This window comes from Primulina eburnea, chromosome 7, assembly GCF_022965805.1.
Source record: "Primulina eburnea isolate SZY01 chromosome 7, ASM2296580v1, whole genome shotgun sequence".
In the NCBI taxonomy this organism is placed as follows: domain Eukaryota; kingdom Viridiplantae; phylum Streptophyta; class Magnoliopsida; order Lamiales; family Gesneriaceae; genus Primulina; species Primulina eburnea.
In genome coordinates, this window is record NC_133107.1 from 16,386,565 (window position 1) to 16,404,510 (window position 17,946).

The window sequence follows — 17,946 nt, forward strand, 5'->3', positions numbered from 1 at the left end:
GCCCGGGCGCCAACTCTTCTGCCCGCGACAATTACTTGATGAACACTGGCGCTCGGGCGGTCAAAAACTACCGCTCGGGCGACAGACTCTCTGTCCCCAAGTTATGTAAATCATATGCTTGGCCCAATTTGATCTCGTAATGGCTCGGCCATAATCACATTAATTCAACTTCAATAATCTCATGTTAATATAGTTAAAATCTTATATTAATAGAATTAAGATCTTGGCCCTTACAAAAAGACTAAAAAAAGAAAGAGTGACAAAAAACCAAAAAAACTGGAAAATTAAATAATTAGTATATATTTATTTAAAAAAGGCCAATTTTTTTTTTCTTAAAAGAAAATGTTATTTAGTGGGATGTTAGTAAAACGAACTCCCAGAGCATCCCCTACTCCATGGGGAGGTCTGTTCTAAAGGTATATCGAGCTGGTTTGTGAATTTTTCGAGTCAGCTCGAAAAATATTTGATTCATATTTGAGTTTATCGATTCGAGTCGAATTCAAACATGTTCGAACTTTTTTCAAGCCGAACTCGAACTCAAATTATTTTGTTCGATAGTTCGCAAATCTTAATATTTTATTAATATAATATAATTATATATTAAATAAATAAATAAATTTTGAGCATTTCGATTACTTATTTTCGAGCAATAGTTCGAATAATTCGAAAATAGGTTTAAATATTTCGAGTCGAATTTGAACTCGAGTTTTAATTCGAACCAAATTCGAGCCAAAATTTTCAAACTTTTGATCGAGCTCGTACTCGAATATAAATAATTTGAATCAAATTCAAACATTCAAATTTCGTCATATTAGGCTCAGTTGGATTCTTTTACACGCCTATTCTGTTCCCTAAAAACACCACAATAGTTCTTCACTATAGTATAAATTCTCAATTATTTATATATTAGTTTATTCAACTCAAAAAATATGAAAAATAAGTACAACGAAAGTAAAACAAATTGTAGATATGCAAGAAGACCATTAGAAAAATAAAGTTTTGAGCTGGGAATAAGTTTCGTCACAGTTAATTTACAAATTAGATACCTTATTTTTTACTTGGATTTTAAGGTCATAATGTTTTGAGATATTTTTAGCTTGAAGTAGATTTGTCAGTATGGTTAGTTTTGGGTTTTAAAATAAAAAATAAAAGTATGTTTCTGAAAAAAAGATACGACAAAAAAAAATAAGTTGGATTGACAAAAATCAAAGGATATTGGTGGTCTAAAAAAATTAAAAGATATTGAAAATAAATTAAAAAATGATTGAAAAATGAAAAAAGGAAAAAATAAAAAAGAAAAAGAAAAGATATTGCAAACCATAGTCAAGTCAAATATATGTATTCATTTGCATGAGTTGCACTTAGAGCAATGGCTATCCTCTGCTGTTCCTCCATCCACAAATGTCGGATTATAGCTTCAGCTCCACCCGAAAACTCAACCCCATCGCTAAATTCGCATCAAAATATCAATTTCCACACGATTTCGACGACAAAAAATTCCAGCCCACAAAAAATCCAGCTCGAAAACCGTGAGCAACTGCAGCAAGATAAGAAGAAGCTGAAGAGGAGGAATCGGCCTTCTATTCTTGAAATTGAGCGTGCAATCGGTGCTGGGATTTTTCGAGACAGCGACGGGAAAGGATAACGAAAACCCTTTTCTTGTTTTCCCTCAATTTTAGTGTTTTTGTGTTTTTATGAGTTTGTTTTGTGGAATGTTGCAGTGAATCGGATGGGAAGAGTCGTTTGTTCGATAATCTGTTGGGGAACACTGTTGGGAAGAGCGAAGGGTCCGTGGAGAAGAAGCTGAGGGAGACTGGAGAATGGCTTGTTGATCAAACTGAGAGGACTTCTCGCTCTGCTGGTAATTTTTATTTTATTCTTGCTGATTATGAAATATTGAAATTTGGATGTTTGTGTTAGTAGCCTTTTTATCTGATCTTCGGTGCCCAGCGAATACTATTAGTTGATGCAAGGAAAATCTTTTTTCCGCAAGACAGAAATAACCCGTATAACAGTAGTCTACGCTGCGACAATCTTCTCTAAGGTACAACGACTTCGAATCAAGAGAATGCACCACAACAACTCTTGATAACAACGAATGAAATATGCAGAACTTTCAAATATACAATGAATTAACGAGAAGAGAAATGCAACAATACAGCAAAGATGCGAAAAAAATATGAGCAATGCAGATGAAGAGATTATTTGTAGTCTATTCAGCAGTTGCATTGAAAGAGCACAACCTCTGGATACAAACACAACTTTTTGTGAAAGGCCTCCGAATGACGAGCTGTTTGATCCGAACGCAGCCTGGCTGTTGTGAAGGCTAAATGACACACTATTTGGTCCGAACGCGGGTGATAGACTAAGGGACGCAAAGTTTCCGAATGGGTGCAATCTTTGTTTTGAAAATAAAAAATATTTTGCATATAAATTTTACCTTAAAAGATTAGTACGGTCAAGAGATCTCACCACACCACATAGCACCGCATCAAGCCGAGCCAGCTGGCCTCTCGCGTACATGTATTTCACTGAGACTCAGCCTATCAGCGTTTTCATCTTTACAAAAACTTCTGGTGCCTCTTGGAGCCAAACCCTTAGCTCACACTTGGAGCTAATAAGGAAGACTATACTTAGCTTTTTTTCCAATGTGAGACAACTCTCACTTCCTTTCATTCACTACTCGTCACTTATCCAACAATCCCCCACATGAATTAAATTAACGTATGTATGCAGATTCACTTGAAAGCTCTTGTGAATTATTATTAGATCAGGTTAGATAGTTTTTGACTTTGAACCTTCTTTAGTAATATATTATCGGATTTGCTAGTTGTGTACTGATGTGATGTCTTGAACTGGCCAACCGTTTTATGTAAACCAAGTCAATAGTACTTACACAACAATGATTTTAGCATATTCTTGTTCTCATGTTGTGACCATTTCGGTCTTGAACAATATCTTAGATTCATATGTGTTTTTCATTGAAGCGGCCATTACTTCTCACTTATATAGGTGATCTCTTATCTAGAGTATCATGTCATACGCTACCTTTTAGGTATAGGAATCATTAAAAGAAAACTTAACCTCACCACATATTGCGGGTCTTTCTACTTGGATTTTTATAGGAATGAGCCTTCACTGATTCCAAGTACTCAAACTAATATTTATAACTTAGTTTTCGCATTGAACCAAGGTATTGGGATCTCCAATTCACAAGGTTGGGTTACCGCTATATATATTTTATTTTGTGGGTTTTTAAGCTCATTCATCTCGATAATTTGCACATTTGATCTCTTTTTATTTCTTTAGTAAATGGATCCACTATATTTTCCTTTGATTTCACATATTCAACAGAAATAATCCTATTCGAGATCAATTGTCTTGTGCTATTATGTCACCGTCAAATGTGTCGAGACTTACCATTATATATACTGCTCTGTGCTCTTCATATTGTCAATTGACTATCACAATGAATAATAATAGAAGGCACTGACTTATTCCAATAAGGAATATCTTCTAGGAAATTTCTCAGCCATTCGGCTTTTTCCCCAGCTTTATCTAAAGCAATGAACTCGGATTTCGTAATGGATCGAGCTATACATGACACCGCTCCTCGACATATTGTGAATGCATATCCGCTGTGGACTTGGAGTCATTTGTGTCAGATATTCAATTGGCGTCACATTATCCCTCTAAAACTGCAGGATATTTTGTATATATCAAACCGTGGTTCAATGTATATTTTAAATATCCAAACACTCTCTTTAAGACTTTCCAATGATCCTTACTTGGATTACTTGTGAACCTACTTAACTTATTTACTGTATATGCAAGGTCTGGACAGGTACAGTTAGTCAAGGATATTAGACTACCTATTATCCTTGCATATTCAAGTTGTGAGATATGTTTTCCTCGATTCTTTGGTAAATGAACGCCTGAATCTATAGCTGTTCTAGCAGAACGACTGTTTAAGGCACTAAATCTTACAAGTACCTTTTTCAATATAGTGAGTTTGTGATAAAATAATTTAATCGGGTGTCCCTAGAGATTTTAATCCCTAATATAATCAAAATATTTTTTTAACATTTTCTTGGTATTAATAATCAACTCATGATTACTTCACATAATCAACATGTCGTCTACATAAAGCAGACAATTACATAATCAATTACAATACTTTTAATATAGAAACATTTATTACATTCGTTGATTTTGAAACCATTTGACTTCATTGTAGTATCAAATTTTTCATGTCATTGCTTAAGTGTTTGTTTGAGTCCGTATAGTGACTTGACAAGTTTACACACCATCTTTTCTTATTCGGGTACGAAAAACCCCTCGGGTTGTTCCTTGTATGTTTCTTCTTCCAGTTCTCCATTCAAGAAGGTTGTCTTTACATACATTTGGTGAATATCGAGGTTATGCAATGCAACGATATGTATGAGAACATGAATAGATATAATCCTAGTAACCGAAGAGTATGTGTCAAAGAAGTCGTATCCTTCCCTTCCTTTTGTTTGAACTATTTAGCTACCAATTGAGCTTTGTATTTATTTATAGATCCGTCTTCTTTGTATTTCCTTTTAAGGATCCACTTGCATCTTAAAGGCTTACAACCCGGAAGAAGATCAGTCAACTCCCAAGTATAATTATGCATGATGGAATCTATTTCATCTTTTATTGATTTTTTCCAGAAGGAGCTTCTGGATTGGATAGAGCTTCTTGAATAGTTCTTGGTTCATCATCTAACATGTAAGTCAGAAAATCTGGACCAAAGAACTTTTCGACTCTTGCTCTCTTACTACGTGTTGGTTCATTATTGATTTCAATGGAGTCAATTGTAGATTCATAATATAGTTTGTTAGAACCTTCTTTCCTTTCCTCACAAGGAAAGATACTTTCAAATAATATTGCATTCCTTGATTCCATTATTGTTTCTTCACTAATATCCGAAATGGCTGATTTGTGCACTAAGAAGCGATATGCACTGCTATTATGCGCATATCCAATAAAAATGCAGTCAACTGTTTTGGGTCCAATTTTGACTTGTTTTCGCTTAGATATTTCTACTTTAGCCAAACACCCCCACACTTTTAGGTATTATGGTTTGCGACCCTTCCATAATTCATATGGAGTTTCATATTTCCTTTTGTGTGGTATTTTATTAAGAATGTGGTTTGCAGATAAGATTGTTTCACCCCACAGGTTTTGAGGTAAGCCATAGTTTATCAATAACACGTTCTTCATCTCCTTAAGAGTATGATTTTTACGTTCTACAACTCCATTAGATTGAGGTGAGTATGACGCTGAAAGTATTTCTTGTCACAGAATGGAATGAATTTTTGGCCATCTTTGCTTCAACACAAATCTCACACTTATCTCGTGGATTTCTTTTAAATGCGGGTAGTACATTTAGATTTGCAAGTGTTTGTAAGGTGTTGAAGTTAACATGTCCTAATCTTTCATACCATAAATTTGAACGTTCAAACAAGTAAACACAATTATTAACTTTATTATTCCCCTCATGACGGATAACACTCATTACATTCATCTTAAAGAGACCATTATCTTGGTACCTTTTGCCTACAAATACACCATTTTTAGTTATGGCCAACTTTTCTGATTCAAACACAAGCTTAAATCCGGCCTTACTCAACAAAGATCCAGAAACTAAGTTCTTTCGAATGTCTTAACACATGCAGTACATTCTTCAGCAATATCTCTTTCTTAAAGGTCATCTTCAATACCACTTTGCCAATCCCTACAACTTCAGAAGTCGTAGAATTTAGTTTCTTATCATTTAGAAAAGTGTAGTTAGAGAACATTTTTTGTTGGCATAGATGTGGCTAGCTAGTGGAGCTGGTATCTACCCACCATTCTTTTGGATTATCCACCAAATTGGCTTCAAACACAATTGCAGATAGATCAAGTTCTGATATGTCTATTGATATATACCTTTCCTCGATGACGTTTGCTTGCTTTAGTTTCTGATTTTTGTTATCTTTCTTCAGAAGACGACAATCCTTGGCCATATGGTTCGGTTTGCCATAGTTGTAGCATATTCCTTTGAATTTCTTGGTCTGCCCTCGTTTATTATCATTTTGAGGGCGCTTTCTCTTGTGACTGGTGCTTGATTCTGTCAGATTGACTTTGGCCTCAGCATCGACCTCCATTGCCATTTTGTATGTTTTGGCTTCAGATGTGAGGTTCGGCTATCTTCATCAATTCAAAGCCTCACAATCAGAACTTCAAGATTTTAACTCATTGCGTTTGTGTTTAAGGTAGTTCTTGAAATCTTTCCACATTGAGGACATTATCTCAATAATAGTCGTCACTTGGAATGGTTAAATGATTTCCATCCTCTCTGCCAATAAATCATGAATAATAACTTGAATTTCTTGTACCTGGCTTATTACAGATATGGTGTCTACGATTTTGGAGTCCAGAAATTTATGAACAACGAACTTCTTGACCACTGCATCTTTTGCCTTGTACTTTTTCTCCAACGAGTCCCTCAACTTCTTGGTTGTCTTGATAGAGCGATAGACACTGTAAAGCGTATCGTCAAGTCTGTTCAGAATATAGTTGCGGCAGAGGAAGTTACTGTTGTTCCATGCATCAACAGCACTCCTTCGTTGTGAGTATGTATTGACTTTGGAGATGATAGGATGGGCCTCTGTTAAGAACCAAGACATGCTCAGCGTGGTAAGATAGAATAGCATTTTCTGCTGCCAACGTTTGAAGTCGGAACCAAAAAATTTAGGAGGCTTTTCGCCGTGAGCGGGAGCAGCAGGGGCAGTAAGCATGAGAGTGAATGATCTAGTCGACATATCAGCAGAGTGAAATAAGAAAAAAGATTTCGTCTTGCGATGTTAGTAGCCTTTTTATCTAATCTTCGGTGCATAGTGAGTAGTATGAGTCGAGGCAAGGAAAATCATTTTTCCGCAGGACGAAATTGCCCATATAACAGTGCTCTACGTGGACGGCAATCTTCTCTAAGATACAACGACTTCGAATCAACAGAATGCAGCACAAATCTCGATAACAGCGAACGAAATATGCAGAACTTTCAAGTATACAATGAAGGAGAAGGAAAATGCAGCAATGCATCAAATATGCGAAAAAAAGTATGAGCAATGCATATGGAGGGATTATTTGTGGCGTATTCAGCAGTTGCATTGAAGGAGCACAACCTTCTGGATAAGAACACAACTTTCTATGAAAGGCCAAGTGACGCACTGTTTGATCCGAACGCAGTTTGGCTGCTGTGAAGGCTAAAGGATGCACTATTTGGTCCGAACGCGAGTGATAGACTAAGGGATACAAAGTTTCCGAATGAGTGCAATCTTTGTTTCGATATAAAAATTATTTCCAAATAAATTTTGCCTAAGATTAATACGGTCAAGAGACCTCACCGCACCGAGCCGGCCGGCCGCGTGGTTGTGTTTCAATGAGAGCCAGCCTATCAGCGTCTTCTTCCTTTCAAAAACTTCTGGTGTCCCTTGGGGTCCAAATCCTTAGCTCAAACTTGGAGCTAATAAGGAAGACCATACTTGACTTATTTTCTAATGTGAGACAACTTCCACTTTCTTGCATTCACTAATCACCATTTATCCAACAGTTTGGTGTTGGATTGATTTGTTTTTGAGGTGTTACTTTTGATTATATCTGAATTGGGATGTGTAATACTTATTCTCGAAAATGGAATTTGTGTGGATTTTTCATTTATATGGCTTTAATGGTTGGGGCTGATCCATCTTCATTTGAAGGGCTTGAATTTATATTGTTTTATGGTGATGCAATGATGTTCTCCTCAAAAGGATTTATTTCCCCTAAATGTCTCTCGAGCTTTCAAGTCAAAATCATCGCTAATTTGTTTAACTAATTTGTAGAGAAAATCGGCTAGACATGTGTCATGTGGGCAAAATCATCGGTTAGATTCGTGTGATTTTTGCGAAATCTTGCAGTTGAGTTGCTTGAACTACAACTTTAGTTGGAACGCAAGTTCATTTTCCAATTGGAACTCAAGTTCATTTTAACTTTTAAGTTTATTTTGAAATTCAATGTGCATTAGTCTTACACCAAGGTCATCACCACCCTCTCTCTAATTCGGCAGCGTTTTCTTGATGAAACGAACTCTATTTTACGTTTCTTTGATGATTGATGTTTATATCTGCAGATATTCATAGACAACCACCATGTAATATATCTATCGATTACGTTATTCTTGAGTTTTTTTATAATCTCCAATGTATTAATTATCTGAAAATTCTCTTCAATCACCCCAATACTGACATTGAAATTCATCTATTGCTGCTTTGCAGGAAAGCAAATTCTGATGACCATGTTCCTATGGATCCTACCGATGTGGATAGTTGCATTTCTTGTAGTTTCCGGGGTCGTACAGCTTCCATTCACCACGCCTTTTCTTGAAGATGTAATTTCATGAAGAATAACAAGTCCTGTTCTTTAATTTCATATACCTATAACATTGATCGATCTTTTTACGATATGAATGACAATCTTCTGGTTAATCTCAATAAGTTTATGCTTTGGTCTGTTCCACGTTATTTCTTGTTCTACGAGCACCATCTTTCATCTAGTCAAGCTCGAATCTTTTAGTTAAAGACATGAAACGTCTACTATTTAAAATACTGCTATAAATTTTTATTTTTTATATTAAACTTATTTTCGAAATTTAAAATCTTGCATGCATGCACTACTGCTGAAAAATACACTTTTAACAAAATAATTGTGGTCAATCAACAGATAAAACATTGCAGTTTAAAATTTGCCAACTCGGCCCTCAACTATGCATTAACAAAAAAAACGAGTAAAATCCTGAAAATCAACATCATATCATAATAACGTATAAAACAGATCATGTTTACTCAAAGCTCGTAAAAACGTGATGTGCAGAAAAGTGTGGTCCTCGGGTCGTGTGCGCATATCCAGCCCTGCCTACTCAGAGTTCGACACCTCCAGTCTCCTCCTCAAAAATGCTCATCTGCATCACACACGTCTAGTGAGTCTAAAGACTCAACACACATGTACCGTTAATAGCGAATACATATACATAACATGCAACAGTAAAAAGTATGGTAATAAAATACGCTTCATGAACTTAAAAGTATAAACGTAAAAATGTCATGGAAATCATATCGTGTTAAAAATAGCTCATCATATCATCATAAACTTATACATTTACTTTGATTGAATTCAGTTTATTAGTTGTGACTTTCGTATCAGCTCTATCGTATCAACTCTATTTGATAGATCCATCTACGTACAACTGTGGTACCCGACGTCTGTCGGACATCAACGACAGTACTACCCATCCACTGTGCCTAGGCCTCATCATCATCGTATACATATATCGTTAGTCACAACCAACTTTCATCCTTCAAAAGTATCATCATTTTCATCACTTATCAAACTCATGCACATACGTATTTTTTACTTAAAATCAAACATGCAACATATTGTTCATAATTCATAAAAATCAAGCTTGTGATACAAAAACATTTAAATAAAACATGTCAAATTGTGCTCAGGGCGCTGTCAGGACAAAATCTCGAATCAAGTGCAAAATGACTAATTTGTCCCTAGAAACCCAAAATGACCATGTTACCCCTAAAATTCAAAATTTCGACCCAAGGCAACGAGGCTTAAATCACAATCCAAAGATTCCCAATCAAGCCTTGTACGACCAAACCTAACCCTCACTAAACTCAGTCATAACGTCGTACTGACTCGGTCATAACGTCGTACTGATACCTCGATCAAGATAATAGCACTAAAACCAAAGCCCATTACGCTTTACACTAGTGCCTAGGCCCCTGCACCGAGATGCTGCGGCGCTTGGTTAGCGCCTAGGCGCCTGGTTTCAACGCTGCGACGCTACTAGGATCAAAGCACAGGCGCTGCAGCGCTCAAAGTCCAGCGCCGCAGTGCTAACCCTGCGCGACCCAAATACTAAGAAGCCATCTTCTACCCTGTTCTCACCCCACTCAGACCAGTCTCTAACCACTCACTCCTAGCCCACCACTAGACCCTCCTAGACCACTTTAACCAAGGACCCTAGCCCCATGTACGCTGCACACGAGACCCACTCATTACAAGCCATTGAATCCATCACCTAACCCCAACTAGCGGCTAGCCTCTTCGATCTCCCTTCCACTCGATCCTAGCCATGCTTGGCCTTCCTGGACCACAGCTTGGACCCACCAAGGTCCGCACCGCACCCTGGTTCGTCCCTGCATGGCTGAGCCCTCCCCAAATACTCACTCAACCCACCACATAACTCTAGATCCCAAAGATCCGATCGATTTCTCACCAAGGCTCGATTCAATCTCGACTCCAGCAACATGTCTCCTCATTTCAAATCCTACGCGCCCCTTAGCAATCATAGAAATCGGCAGCCCCTTGCAACAATCCATAAAAACGTGAGAATGAGTCAAGAAATTATGCGACTTTCATCTCAAACTTGATCAAAAACGTGAACACAAGGTAAATCAAAGTATTTTCATGCATTTTGAAATATTACAGCATAATAAAGGCGTGAATGAGGAGAAAACGAATATACATGTGTGTCTTAATGTTTATGTGCTCAAAAACCCGAAGATATGTGCGTAGGACTTGCACCGGAGAAGCGAGGAAGGAACTTTCTTGAAAATCTATGGAGAATTCGAGACTTGCTGCTGAAAATGAGAGGAGGATGCTGTTGGGAGTGGAAGGGGATGGCTGCTAGGTTAGTTTAGGTTTAGGGTTTGCTTAATGGTGTTTTTAAATCAAGATTATATGTACTAATGGGCCCTCAATTAAACTTAAAATAGTTAAAATGGATTTTGAGCCCATTAAGCATTAAAATAAATTCATCAAGCTCAATATCACTCTCGAAAAATATTTCGTTTAGGTACATTTTTGAAAATATTGCTCGAGCCCTCAAAAGTCCCTCGATTCGATAAAATTCGCGTCTCGATTAAAAATACGATCCGGCGAGTAAAAATACCCACCAAGGCCCATTTTCTAAAACACCCTTAAAAACACTTCAAATTAATTAATTAAAATTAATCGTTCAATAAAAATATTTTTCCTGAAAATCCCCGATCTTCGTTTCTCGCTCGAGCGCAAAATGCAACTTAAAACCCTAATGCATGAATCTTTAAATAAACCATGAAATGAACCCTACTCATGCAATATCCATGCATTAAATGCATCAATAAACACCTATTTTAAATAAAAGCCTAGATTGCATGTATTCAGGTTACGTCGTTTAAATTTCCTGGACCTTACAAGACAGCACTCTTGGAGTACCGTTTTCTCGCACCTAAAGCGTAGTGGTAGTTTAAAAATTTTTTAGTTTCGACGTTCGAAACTTTTATTTGGCAGCATATTAATTTAACATCTATATGGTGTTTAAAATTGTTACCTTTGCGTATTTAACAATGGACATCAATCTAGTTTGGGATTAGCGGAGTTGGTTCTTTTTGTATATCCCTTCGAAAGGATCTCCCTCCTCTGATCATCTAATTAAGTCAATGATCAACGACTTTGTTTCTTGTTTGGATCGCACGCTAGATTACAAAAAATTTCTACACTGATATTGGAACGCCCAAATTTCAGAAATCTGAAAGCGGTGCAGCGATGATGGAAGGTCTTTCAGCTGAGAATATTTTCTTAAACGATTGTGTTGGTCAAAACTTTGAGGAAGAAGATGAAAGTTTTTGTGTTTTGTATTATGTGTGTTTTGTTATCAACCTTTGATAACATATTTATTAAAATATACAAGTCTTATGTTACTAGGATTTCTAATCCTAGTATTCTTAGGACTTTTAATTTTCATTAATTAAATTTTCACGTGATTATATAACATATTAATCAATTTTTGATAATGTATTATATATTTATATACATGTCTTTATATCTCCACGTTAAGCATTTATATATATACATACATATATATATATATATATATATATATATATATATATATATATATATATATATATTTAATGCATCTATACGTACACATATACTATGTGCATAGAAATATTATTTAGAATTAAATAATGATTATTTAATTTAATTGATTAACTTATTAGTTAATTAATTCTAGACTCTTCTAAAATCTTTATGAGAACTTTGTAAATTCTAAATTACAAAATAAATAATTATGTACTCATTATAAATCTGATCGACGATCTGACATCGATGATGTATCAAGGATACAAATTTTGTTCATGTAATGAAAATTGAAAATTTCGAAGATCAAAACTTCCTCTGATTCATTTCTTGCAGCAGCCAGTTTGTGAACTTCTTCACCAAAACCGACAATTCCACCCTCCTTACTTAATTAACAGTTAAGCTAACACTACAAGAAAAATGCCATACAACAACACACATACGACAACGGTTTTTCACAAAAACCGTTGTCATAGAGTTTTTAATAACGGTTTTCGGGTCAATGACATCGGTTTATAGAACCGTTGTCTAGTAGCGCGTTTTTTGGAGAATCGAAAATGGTTTTAAGAAACCGTTGTTGGTTAGTGTGGTTTTTAGACAAACAACAATGGTTTAGGAAAACGTTGCCAAATTTAGCGACAGATTATCGTAAAACCGTTGCTACATTTAGCGACGGTTTAATATAACCGTCGCTAAGTTCACCTTAGCGACAGTTTTTTCTAAACAGTCGCTAATTATAGCGACGGTTTTAAGTCAAACCGTCGTCTGCAAAATATTGGCGACAGTTTAATGACATCCGTCGCTATATTTAGCGACCGTTTTGAACAAACCGTAGCTATCGTTAGCGACGATTTAAAGCCAAACCGTAGACATATTAAAACATGCGACAATATTTCAAAACCTGTCGCTAACTTTAGCAGCGGTTTAACCTAATCTGTCGCAAAATACGGAGACAATCTTAACAAATCCGTCGCTAATTTAAAATTCACGACGGTTTAACCAGAAACCGTCGCCAACTCACTATAAATACCCATATTCCTGTCCATTTTTCTTCACAACACTTAAAATTTTTCTCTCTTACACAATTTCATCCCTTCACACAACACTTAAAATTTTTCTCACTACTTCACAACACTTAAAATTTTTCTCTCATACACAATTTTATCACTTCACACAACACTTAAAATTTTTCTCTCATACACATTTTTGTCACTTCAAACAACACTTAAAATTTTTTTCTCTTACACTTGAAACACTTAAAATTTTTCTCTCTTATCACCTCACACAACACTTAAAATTTTTCTCTCATACATAATTTTATCATTTCACACAACACTTAAAATTTTTCTCTCTTACACTTAAATTTTTTCTCTTTTACACGATTTTAATTTCAATTGTTAGTTTCTTTTAGATTTATTAAATTATTAAAAGAATTTTTTTTATTTTTCGAAACAAATTAGCGACGGAAATCTTGATAAAAGACCGTCGCTAAATGTAGCGACGGTTTATATATGATGACTGTCGCTAATTGTAGCGACGATTGTTTATATGCTGACGGTCGCTAATTTTAGCGACGGTGTTATTTGCTGACTGTCGCTAATTTTAGCGATACTTTGAATAAAACCGTAGCTAATGGATTTAGCGACGGTTGGAATATACCGTCGCAAATGCTACCTACCACAACGGGTAAAAACCGTTGTCGTTGAACGGACTTTCAACAACACCCTCAGTTACAACAGTTTTTAAAAGGCTACGACAACGGATTTTATCCGTTGTCCTATGCCATTTTTCTTGTAGTGTAACTTTCATTTCTTTTATCCTATGGAATCAACTTATAAACTTCTTTGTAAGCATTATGTTTGATTTTCATCAAACTACAATCGACCAATTCAACTCTTTGAACTTTGACTACCTCAGTGGGAACACAAAATATAATATTTGTGTGACCCTCAATGGTTCAGGGATACAGCTAGTTGTGTGTTTACATCTACATGTGATTTAGAAAAATATTTATTCTTATATGGGCTTACCTTAATTCATCATCACCTTGATCAATAATGTTAAAACTCATTTCTTATTGCACCCATCACATCATGGTAAGAGCGTCTAGTAGCATTGTAACACCCCAGATTCGACGACTGTCTTCACTGTATCAAGACGGGTCTTTCCAGCTTGCTTATGTCCTCACTCACACGCACCCTGGGAAACTTCCTAGGAGGTCACCCATCCCAAAATTGCCCCAAGTCAAGCACACTTAACTTTAGAGTTCTTATGTGATGAGCTACCGAAAAGAAGATGCACCTTCATGATATGAGTAGTACAAATCAAATCTTTTAAGCCATCTTCAACTGTACAGTCCATTACATTGAACAGTCTCGTAATCCCTCTCATTCCCGTGTGGGTCGGTTCATTCATGTTCCCTCCACCTAGAAGCCTGCCAGGAGCCGCTTATTGTCCGTGCAACTGATGGCACCGCCGATCACCCCCCGCCCTCTTCGGCCCCGGGCCTCACATGCCCACCAGCTTCCGCTTGGTTCGTCCCCGAACCACACCGTACTAAGAGAGGTCGGCTCTGATACCACTTGTAACGCCTCAGATTCGACGACTGTCCTCACTGTATCACGACGGGTCTTTCCAGCGTGCATATGTCCTCACTCACACGTACCCTAGAAAACTTCTCAGGAGGTCACCCATCCCAAAATTGCCCCAAATCAAGCACGCTTAACTTTGGAGTTCTTATGTGATGAGCTACCGAAAAGAAGATGCACCTTCGTAATATGAGTAGTACAAATCAAATCTTTTTAAGCCCCCTTTAACTGTACAGTCCATTACATTGAACAGTCTCGGAATTCCTCTCATTCCCGTAGGGGTCGGTTCATTCATGTTCCCTCCACCTAGAAGCCTGCCAGGAGCCGCTCATTGTCCGTGCAACTGATGGCACCAGCGATAACCCCCCGCCCTCTTCGGCCCCGGGCCTCACATGCCCACCAGCTTCCGCTTGGTTCGTCCTCGAACCACACCGTACTAAGAGAGGTCGGCTCTGATACCACTTGTAACGCCCCAGATTCGACGACTGTCCTCACTGTATCAAGACGGGTCTTCCCAGTGTGCTTATGTCCTCACTCACACGCACCCTGAGAAACTTCCCAGGAGGTCACCCATCCCAAAATTGCCCCAAGTCAAGCACGCTTAACTTTAGAGTTCTTATGTGATGAGCTACCGAAAAGAAGATGCACCTTCGTAATATGAGTAGTACAAATCAAATCTTTTAAGATCTCTTTAACTGTACAGTCCATTGCTATAACGGCCCGAAAATTCGTATTCGAAAGTATGCGGAAAAATTAAAATTTTTCTTTTAAAAGTAATTAAATTGCTTCATACGCAAAATAGATCGTTAAATAAAGAGTAATGTTTAAAAATGGCAGCGGAAGAAATTAATGTTTACGAAATAACAATTGAAAATTTATCCAACAATAGCTAAAAATGTTCGAGCAATAATAATAAATGCTGAAAAGTGAGGTCCTCGGGTTCCACTACTTCCGACCCAAGCTAGCTCACTGGTCCCCGCCCTCGGCCCCGACATCATCAGTACCTACAACAATCAAGTCTAGTGAGCCTAAAGACTCAGCATGTATATATAGTAAATAACGAGTAGATAATATAGTAAAATTTTGCATGTGATAAAAATATCATGTCATGAGTCATAAAGTGAAAATAACTTGTCATGAGCAATTATAATACTTGCATAACTGAACTGAAAATCATAGTGAAAATTTTTTCTCCTTGGAGCCCTGTACTGAAATAGCATGTAATAATTTTTCTGTTGAGATTATGGTCTACGCAAGTGGCCCCTGCACTGAACTGAACTGACTGGTAACTGACGACCGGATAATACAGTGCTCCCATGATCGGTAACTGGCGACCGGGTAATACAATGCTCCCATGACCGGTAACTGACGACCGGGTTTAGTAATGATCCCATGACCGGTAACTGACGACCGGGTTTAGTACCGATCCTATGATCGGTAACTGACGACCGGGTAAAATAATGCTCCCATGATAGTGAAATGGCCACAAGCAATATCGCATAAATCTCAAAATGAATATTTTGCATGTAATATAATTAACCAACATAATTAAATATGAACAATTTCGATCTTCTTGCATTAAAATCATGTACTTGCGATATTTAAAAATATCTATATGGCTTGATTGAAGAGTGAAAGAAGATATAAACATATCTTGGTTTGTTTTGATAGAAAACAAACGAAATAACGACGCGGCGCGGCGGAGACGGAGTGCTCTTCTCTTCCTCACTTAATTCCTTTAAATTAAGCATGCACCATAATTATTATAATAGCGTAAAAAACGTAAACGTGATGCATGAACATTTAAAAATATTATGATTTGTGCTCAGGGCGCTGCCAGGACCAAAATCTCACCTCGGGTGCAAAATGACCATTTTACCCCTGGACCCAAAAATTACCATTTTACCTCTGGACCTCTAAAATTGACCCGAAGCTCACCAAACTTCCTAAAATGTCCCAAAACATATTTAAAAACATTTTAGACATAAATTCGAGGCCAATTCTCAACTTAACCGATTCGTTTTAAAACTTGGACCGGGGTCCCCGTTTTAACCCGAATCGAACCCAAAAATTAACTAAAACTTTCCCAATTTTTGCCATAATTTAAAAATACTAAAAGGGTCCTAAACTCTAATATTCCAGCCCAAAACTCTCGGTTGGGAACCCAAATTTTTCCAAACACCATCGGCCCTATCTCATTTAGCCACCTCATGCACATATTCCTCACAAAACTCACGCCTCCAACTGTACCCGTCATTCCAGCCATGAACTCACCTACTGTGGACTTATTCCAGACACTAAGGAACGCCCCTGAACCAAACCACCAGCCCCATGCAGCCTCCCCCACCATCACGATCGCTAGGAACCCAAATCTCCCCCAACCGCTTCTCCCTCGACTTCCCGTTTCTCTCAGCTTCATGACTGGTCCAACGGCGTTTGAACCATTCAAGGACCTTCCTCAGACCAGCCGAGGTCTGGTCCATGGTATGGATCGGTATTTACACCGCTGGACTCGACTCCGAACGCGCACCCCCCTCAAACACTATCTTCTATTGCCTCCACGGTTCGTGACTAGCACTCAATCCCCTAGATCTCGACCCCAGCCTTCAGATCGTGTCTTACTCGACCAAGAATGGTCCCTAACATCACCACACGGCAGGCCCCTTGCACAAGACAGAAAACGTGAGTGTAAAACGTAGGGTGCAAAATACATGCAAAAATCGAAACCCATTCTTGTTTATGCTTGGATCGAAAGTTTCATGGGATGTATGCACATAAATCAGTAATATAAGCATGTGTGATGCACAAAGGATGTTACAAGCGTGCCTGGTGATGATCTTTATGTTGGATCTGGTTTTCTACACGCCCAAACGCAGCGGAAGATTTAAAATTTTTATTTTATTTTTGAAAAACAAAATAATATTGCTTTGGACGTTCGTATGATTTAACAAATTAAACATGCATAGGATGTTAGAAATTATATGTTTGTGAATTAATCACGTGGACACCAACCGATCCGGTATTACAGATCCGACTCTTGATGATTCCCTACGAACATTCTTCAAAGAAATCCTTCTATCAAGTCCACGACTAGATAGTGTGTGCCTCTTTCAAATTGGACTAGAGAATGAGAAAGAGTTGCGTAGGAGAAAAAAATTGAGAGACGGCACACTATTTTCTTTTCAAAACCAAGTGGCCGAAAAATTTCTTTTGGAAGTGGAGGTCTCGAATCATGTGAGATAGTGGGGCTAGGGTTTTGTCTTTATATGTGTATTTATAATTACATTAAACCCTAATTACATAATTAATATTAATGGGCTTGATTAAATTAATTGGGCTAGTCCAACTAGTTTAATTAATTTAATCAAAGTCCATTAAAACTTTAATTATTTAA

At 37.3% G+C, this 17,946-nt stretch overlaps 1 protein-coding gene across 1 annotated transcript; it reads left to right on the forward strand.

Annotated features, from left to right (window-relative positions):
• The first annotated feature begins 1,332 nt into the window (after window positions 1-1,332).
• Window positions 1,333-8,565, forward strand: LOC140837277 (probable NAD(P)H dehydrogenase subunit CRR3, chloroplastic). Its single transcript, XM_073203387.1, has 3 exons — window positions 1,333-1,638; window positions 1,719-1,861; window positions 8,325-8,565. The coding sequence occupies exons 1-3, from the start codon at window positions 1,370-1,372 to the stop codon at window positions 8,447-8,449; spliced, it is 537 nt and encodes a 178-aa protein (XP_073059488.1). The 5' UTR covers window positions 1,333-1,369; the 3' UTR covers window positions 8,450-8,565.
• Window positions 8,566-17,946: the final 9,381 nt, after the last annotated feature.

Coding starts and splice junctions, on each gene's coding strand:
- LOC140837277 (XM_073203387.1), top strand. CDS start 1,370: ATGGCTATCCTCTGCTGTTCCTCCATCCACAAATGTCGGATTATAGCT. Junction 1,639..1,718: donor TTTCGAGACAGCGACGGGAA/AGGATAACGAAA, acceptor TGTGGAATGTTG/CAGTGAATCGGATGGGAAGA. Junction 1,862..8,324: donor GAGGACTTCTCGCTCTGCTG/GTAATTTTTATT, acceptor GCTGCTTTGCAG/GAAAGCAAATTCTGATGACC.